The sequence below is a fragment of the Herpailurus yagouaroundi genome, unplaced genomic scaffold, assembly GCF_014898765.1.
Source record: "Herpailurus yagouaroundi ecotype Mexico unplaced genomic scaffold, PumYag 67561, whole genome shotgun sequence".
Lineage (NCBI taxonomy): Eukaryota > Metazoa > Chordata > Mammalia > Carnivora > Felidae > Herpailurus > Herpailurus yagouaroundi.
Genome location: NW_024420367.1, coordinates 1076 through 8203, shown reverse-complemented (window position 1 = coordinate 8203; position 7128 = coordinate 1076). Strand labels below are relative to the sequence as shown.

General features: G+C 61.4%; 1 protein-coding gene across 2 annotated transcripts; it reads right to left on the bottom strand.

Annotated features, from left to right (window-relative positions):
* Nucleotides 1-99: 99 nt before the first annotated feature.
* Nucleotides 100-6901, bottom strand: LOC121025235 (sodium/potassium-transporting ATPase subunit alpha-3-like). Of its 2 annotated transcripts, none has more exons than XM_040467679.1 (6): nucleotides 6770-6901; nucleotides 2382-2510; nucleotides 2190-2249; nucleotides 1861-2064; nucleotides 629-742; nucleotides 100-516 (listed from the first exon to the last, which is right to left on the bottom strand). In XM_040467679.1, exons 1-6 carry the CDS (start codon nucleotides 6773-6775, stop codon nucleotides 115-117), a joined length of 915 nt encoding a protein of 304 aa, XP_040323613.1. In that variant the 5' UTR covers nucleotides 6776-6901; the 3' UTR covers nucleotides 100-114. The 2 variants fall into 2 exon arrangements, with proteins under 2 accessions (XP_040323613.1, XP_040323614.1); XM_040467680.1 differs by having other exon boundaries at nucleotides 2382-2471; nucleotides 6770-6898.
* Nucleotides 6902-7128: the final 227 nt, after the last annotated feature.

Here is a 7128-nt window from a genome sequence, read left to right as displayed (position 1 = left end):
GGGCTGGGGGTCTGGACTTCTGATTCTGAGGGAAGAGGGGCTGAGGGCCTGGACTCCTGGGTCTAAGAGAGGAGTGGGCTAGGGGCTTGACCCCCGAGTCTGAGGGGGGAGGGGCTAGGGACCTGGACTCTTAGGTCTGAAGGAGGAAGGAACTGGAGGCAGGAATCCTGGGTCTAAGGGAGGAGGAGCTGGGGGTCTGGACCCCCAGGTCTGAGGGAGGAGGAGCTGGGGGTCTGGACTCCTGGGTCTGAGGGAGGAGTGGGCTAGGGGCTTGACCCCTGCGTCTGACGGAGGAGGGGGCTCGGGGCAGGACTCCTGGGTCTGCGGGGGGCGGGGCTGGGATTCCGGACACTTGAGCCGCTCCAGGGAGGACAGGCCCACCTTGCAACCGTGGGCTGAGATGATTCGCAGGTCGGCCGGGACTCGGTCTCCACCCTTGATCTCCACCAGGTCCCCGACCACCACCTCCTCAGCGTTCACCTGCATCTTCTCACCCTCCCGGATCACCAGGGCTTGCTGGGGGCAGAAGGGAGAAGACTCCGCATCCTGGCTCTCTGCCTGGGGTTGTAGGGCACACCTCACCCCCGCATTCCGACTCCCCGCTGGCCCCTTCCTGGGCTCCACTCACCTGGGGAACCATGTTCTTGAAGGACTCCATGATCTTGGAGCTCTTGGCCTCCTGGTAGTAGGAGAAGCAGCCGGTGATGATGACCACGGCTGCCAGCACGATGCCCAGGTACAGCTGTGGGGAGACACAGGGTCACACCCCAGAGCCACTCGCCTTGACGTTTGCAGAATCCGGGAAGGGAACGATGAGTCAGTGGGGGGAGGGGGAAGGGTCTGTATTTGTGCGTCTGGCCGCAGGCTGCGTGGTCCGTGTGTCTGTCGGCCCGTCCGTGTTTGAGACCCTCTTTCTGCACATGGGTGTGTTTGAGTCTACGGGTCAGTCCGTGTCTCTGTTTTGCGTGTCCATCTATCTTTCCGCCTATGTTAGAGAGTCTGAGTGTATGCTATTATCCACCCACGTGTCTGTCGGTGTTTAGGTCAGTGTGTCCGTCTGTCCGACTGTCTGCATGCCTGGCTTTAAATGCACGGCGCTGTGTTTGAGACTTTGTATGTAGATCTCTGTCTTTCTGTCTCTCTCTGTCTGCCTAGGTCTGAGACTCTGTGTCTATCTGCCTGTAGGTTTCACTTTCTTCTTCTTTTTTTAAGTTTTATTTATTTATTTGTTTGTTTATTCATTTATTCCTGTGTCTGTCAGTCTACGTCTGTGTGTCTGTGTGCCTGTGTGTCTGCACTAGGCAGGTGTGTTTGAATCTCTGTCCAGGCGTGACTGTGTTGACTTCACATGTGTTTGCAGGCATACTGTGCACGCGTATGTGTGCATGTGCGTGTGCGAGGATCTCTACATAGCCAGTGTGTGGCTCTGTGTTTATGGGCACAGTGTCTATTGAGACTGTGGCCCCCGCTGTGTGTCCCCTGTGTTGGGTGATGGGTCACGACAGACCAGCAGGTAGGCATGCCTGGCTCCCTACATGGGTGTACTCACTTTTTGGGGTATCTTTCAGGCCATGACCACCTGGTGGAGCCTGTCCCCAAGGCCACTGAGATCACAAAGCCTTAGGATAGCACCTTAGCTCACGCATCTGGCTGTGTGACCTTAGACAAGTTACCTGGCTTTTCTGAGCCTCGGTTTTCCTCATACCTTCTCTGGTTCCCTCACCGAGTGATGATGAAAGTCAGATGGGAAAAGAGTTGGAGACTGGGCTCTGAGAAGTCTGGAGGGGTGGGAGAGGCAGGGTAGGATGCGTGCCCCTAAATGCATAGGCCCTTGCGCAGGGCCGGGGGGAGGGCACTCACGTTGTCGCCAGAGGGATCGTCCTCTGTGCCGGCCTGGATGCCATAGGCCAGGAAGCAGAGGATGGCTCCGATCCACAGCAGGATTGAGAAGCCCCCGAAGAGCTGGCGGCAGAACTTGACCCATTCTGGGGTGGTGGGTGGTGGTGTGAGTGCGTTAGGCCCATCCCGGGCCAGGATCTCCTGGGCTTTGCTGTGGGTCAGACCCTGGGAGACACAGGATTCACACAGAACCCTCCCTGAGCAACCCTGGCACCCCCACCTGCACGAGTACCCCAGGCACCCAGGGGTCCTGGCCCCCAGCCCCCCTCCCCCCTCAGGCCCAGCCGCACCTGCACGCAGTCTGTGTTGTACTTCCGGCAGACCTCTTCCACGGACATCTTGTGCTCTGTCTGGGGAACGAGAGTTTGTGGGGAGGCGGTGAGAGCCTCTCCGGGGAGGAGCAGGACCTGAGAGCCTCAGGCCCATCCCCGGCCTGGATCTCCTGTCTGGGAGGGTGCGCGGGCACAAAGGGTGGGGCTTACCATAGCCACCTCCTTCTTGAGGTCATCCAGGTCCCTGCGGTCTTTGGTGCCCTTGCTCTTCTTGGGCGAGCCCTTGTCATCTTTCTTGTCCTGCGAGGTGGCGACACGATAGCTGTCAGAGCCACCAGACTGCGGGCGAGAAGGGGTTACAAGGGGGACACCGGCCCTCCGTGCCCCACTCCCACCCCTGCCTGCTTCTGTGCGGGTCTGGGGGTCTCAGTCTGTCTCCCAGGGCTCACCTGCACCTCCCTGTCTCTGACCTGTGTCTCTGTGGGGGTGTCTCTCAGAACCGTGGGTCTTGTCTCTTGCAACTGGCCTCACCATCTCTGACTCCATGTTATCTCTGGGCCTCTGTCCCCCAGGGTCTCCGTCTGGGTCTGTCTGTGCTTCTCTCTGTTTCTGTGCCTACTCCCGCGGGTCTTTCCCCCTCTCTCTGGGCCTGTCCAAACTCCCCGAGCGTCCATCTCTTGCTACGTCTGTCTGTCTCTGTCTCTGGATCTGTCTCTCCAGGTCTCTGTGCCTCTCTTGTCTTATTGCTCTGCTTTGTGTGTCTCCTGCCTCTTCATATTTCCATCCGTCTCTCTGTGGCTGTTTCTTTCCCTGATCTGTCTCCCTTGTCACTTTATGTCATCCGTCTCTCTTCCTCTGAGTCTCTTGGCATGTGTCTCTGTATAGTTTTGTCTGTCTGTCTGATCTCTGGCTCTTTATGTCTCTCTGTCTCATATAATGTCCGTTTCTGTCTCTTGAACCATCTCTCCCCGAGCCTGGCTGAGTCTCTCTCTGGGTTCTCGTATCTCTCCAAGTCGAAGTGTTGTGGGATCTCAGAAGGTCTCTGTGTATCAGTATTTTCTGTCTCCGTGGCCCTCTCCTTCTTGTGTCTCTGTCTTCATCTCTTGAGCTGTCTTCTTCTCTGGAATGCTGGGCGTGTCGCTCCCTATCTCCTGTTTCAACCACCTTGTCTGTCTACCTCTCACCATCTCACTCTGCAACCTTCCCGTCTGCCTCTTTCGGGTCTGTCATGGCATCTCTGTCCTTCCAGCTCCAGATCTCCCCACTATGTCATTCTCCCTGTCTTCTCTACCCGGCTCTTTTCCTGGGCTCTTTTCCCCAGCTCCATGGATGTCTCGGCCTCTGTCTCTCAAAGGACCCAGCAAATCTCAAGAGGCCTCACAGGCTTGGCAGGAATGGAGAGGAAAGGTGCAGGTGTTGGGTCACAGCTGGGACAAAAGCCCAGGAAGCAGTCTGCTTTGCACAGGGATGGTGGCCGGCTGGATATACAGCCAGTCCTGAGGGCCTTAACTGACAAGCTGTGGGCCCTGGCCTCCCTCTTGGGGGTCGGTGGGAGCCACGGACAGCTCTGTACAGGCGATGGGCAAGGTCAGGTCTCTGGAGGACAGACTAGGAGTTGGCTACGATTTGGGGTGCAGAAGGGCAGGACGCAAAAGCCCCAGGCCTGGCTTGAACTGGATGCAGTGTGAGGGGGTGAGTGAGGTTCTAGTCCGGGAGCCTGGGCGAATGGAGAAGGCAGTGTCCCTGGAGGCTGGCAGGAGAGGCGGGGCCAGGCCAGGTGCTGGAAGAGGGCTGTTGACGGATCCTGTGGGCCCAGAGCCAAGCTGGGATCCCAGGCTCAGGCAGCTCAGCGCTAATCCCCTCGTGACCTTGTAGAGGGCTGAGCTGCCTGCCGTCTGCCCCCAGACCCAGAGGCTGAGCCTGGGGGTTACCGCGGCCTAGAGGCCCAGGAGCCTCTGAGAGAGTTTCGGGGGGTGGGAGGGAGGCTTGGCCCCGGGCCAGCCCTGCAGCAGCACTGCGTCTGACTCAAAAGCACAGAGGCCTGGGGGACAGGGAGGGCACATCTCCATTCCCGGAGCCAGGAGGGGTCTTACCTCCCCACAGGGGTGGACCCATGGATGGAGAGAGGTGGGACAAAAGGTCATGGGGTCAAGGTAGAGAAATGAGGGGGAACACAGGAGAGGAGAGAGATGGGGGCCTGGCAGGAGTTGGGGAGAAAACCAGCAGCCCACCCCTGAAACCTCAGGAAAAGCTGGGAGAAAATATTTGGAGGAAGGAGGGGCTGGGGACCCTGGGCCCCTGAGTCTGAGGAAGGAGGGGCTGGGGCTCTGGATCCTGGGTCTGAGGGAGGAGGGGCTGGGGGCCTGGATTCCTGGGACTGAGGGAGGAGGGGCTGGGGGCCTGGACTCCTGGGTCTGAGGGATGAGGGGTTGGGGGCAGGACTCCTGAGTCTGAGGAAGGAGGGGCTGGGGGTCTGGATCCTGGGTCTGAGGGAAGAGGGGCTGGGGGCCTGGACTCCTGGGTCTGAGGGAGGAGGGGCTGGGGGCCTGGACTCCTGGGTCTGAGGGAGGAGGGGGTGCAGGGCTGGAGTCTGGATCTGAGGGAGGAGGGGCTGGGGGTCTGGATCCTGGGTCTGAGGGATGAGGGGTTGGGGGCAGGACTCCTGGGTCTGAGGGAGGAGGGGCTGGGGGCAGGACTCCTGGATCTGAGGGAGGAGGGGGTGGGGACACCCCAGTCCCTGGCAGGCGAGCCTTGGCTCCTGCTTGCCCTTGCTATGACCAGACTCCCTTGGGGGCGGGCTTCCATCTGCTGGAGGGGGAGCCGAGGCTTTCCCAGTCAAGGCAGGAGGCCCAGATGGGCGCACTGCGGGGCGGGAGCGCCTCTGAGGGTGGGGGACACGCCTGTCTCGCCGCAGCCAGTCTCTGCATCTCCTCACCCTTTTCCGCTGTCCGCCTCCCCCTGACAGCCTTTAGCTCATGCAGCTTCTGCACCTTGGCCAGCCTCCCCCACCCCTCCCCGAAAAGGGTGTCTGGGGCCTTCATCTCTGAGCATCTCTTCCTCCACTTCCCCTTTTGCTTTCTGCCTCCTCCTCCCATCCTTCAAGCTGACTTTGGTCATGTCTGGGTAGGAAACGTCTGTCCTTGGGTCTCTTAACGTCAGACTCAGTTTCTCTCTTTGTCTCTGTATGCCTCTCCATGTCTTTGTCTCACCCATGTCTCTCTGACCATGTTCTGTGTCTACGTCTCTTTCTCTCTGGCTCTTTCGGAGCATCTCTCTCTGTCTCTGCCTGTTTCTTTCGCTCTTTCCACATGTTTCTGCCTCTCTGCCTCCAATGTCTAAAGAGCCTCTCTTCTGTCCCCTTCTTTTCCTAATGCCTCCCTTCCTTCTCTGGGGCACGCAGCCTCAGTCCTCTCCCCTAATCTGCCCACAGTTCCCCTCCTTCCATTCCACTTACCTGGAAGCCATCACTGACTCTCACCTCCCCCCTTCTCTCTCCCAGTCCTCTCCCCATCCAATTCTTCTCCATCCCCCTCGCCCACCCCAAGTCACAGATTTGCAGCCCCACCCCCACCTCCATCCTTGGGCCCATCAGCCTTCATCCGCCATCTTTCTCCCCATCCCTCATACTCCCTCTCCATTAGTCTCTCCCATCCGGACCCTCTGTCTTCATCCTACCCAGCCCAGCCCACCCTCCTCCTTCTCCCACTCTCCCCCACATGGCCCCGCCCCAGACACGCAGGGAGGAATCCAGGGCTGCAGAGGGGATCAGGTGGTCAGCCAGGGAAGGAGGCGGCATCTGCTGGAGAGACTCACAGACAGACAAGGACACACGGACACAGAGGCAAGGGCATAGCCAGACATGCACGATACACTCCCCCCACCCCCCACCCTCCACCTTTGCACACATGCGCCCTCAGCCAGGCACTCAGTCTCCCTGCCATGGCTCTCCTGCTTCTCCCAGCCCCCCCATATCAGCTTCCCCAGATTAGGGGCTGGACACACACCACAGCCCCAGGCCACGCGCCGCACTGCGGAGCCCCCCCATCCAGGCCTGGAAGGAGAAAGAGAGGTCATCTGGTGTTCATCCCATAGCCTGGGCCTGTCCCCACCCGGCCAGGGAAGCGGAGGGGTTTCAACACCCCCAGACACAAACACCAGCTCTCAGACACACCCAGACACGACTGCAGACAGTCAGACACAACCTGGGGCCGCCGGATCGCCGGCAGACGGTGCTGGCAGGACCTGACAGAGCCAGGAGCTCACACACGCGCACACGCACACGCACACGTACGATGGAGCATGCCACCACACCAGGTCAGGCAGAGATGCCGAGGGCCGGTCGGTGCCCCTCGGACCCCGCACACAAAGACACGCCAACATACGCCACAGACCCCGCGGCCCCAGGCGGCCCCGTGCACACGCTCAACCGGGGCACACCGGACGGACGGGCCGGGTCACGCAGACCTGGCCGCGGAGCGCAGGGGTCCCGGAGCCCCAGCCTCCCCCCTCCCCCGCCCCCCCCCCCCCCCCCCGACCCCCAATGACACTGGACCCACAATGTCGCACACACGCACGGCCCGGCCGGCCCGAGCACCTACCCCCATCTTGGCGGCTCCGGGGGAGAGGGGCGGGCGGGCGGGGCGGGGGCCGGGGCAGAGGCCTCAGGGCGGGCTCAGGCGCGGGCTCGGGCTGGGGGGCCTCTGCAGCGCCCGCGCCTCGGTCCGCGCGTCCGTCCGGCCGGCAGCCCTCCCGCACTGAGTCTGCGGCGGCCGCCGCCTCCGCCTCCTCATATGCCCGCGCCCGCGGGGGGGCCGGCGCCGGCCAATCAGGGGCGCCGCCGCCCTGACGGACGGCCCGCGGCCCCGCCCCCGGTACTGCAGCTGTCCTCCCCGCCCCCCAGCCTCCGCAAAGTGGCGGCACCGCCGAGGAGGGGGAGCGCTGCGGAAGGGGGGATCCC

Coding starts and splice junctions, on each gene's coding strand:
- LOC121025235 (XM_040467679.1), bottom strand. Junction 2,250..2,381: donor TCAAGAAGGAGGTGGCTATG/GTAAGCCCCACC, acceptor CTCGTTCCCCAG/ACAGAGCACAAGATGTCCGT. Junction 517..628: donor TCAAGAACATGGTTCCCCAG/GTGAGTGGAGCC, acceptor TTCTGCCCCCAG/CAAGCCCTGGTGATCCGGGA.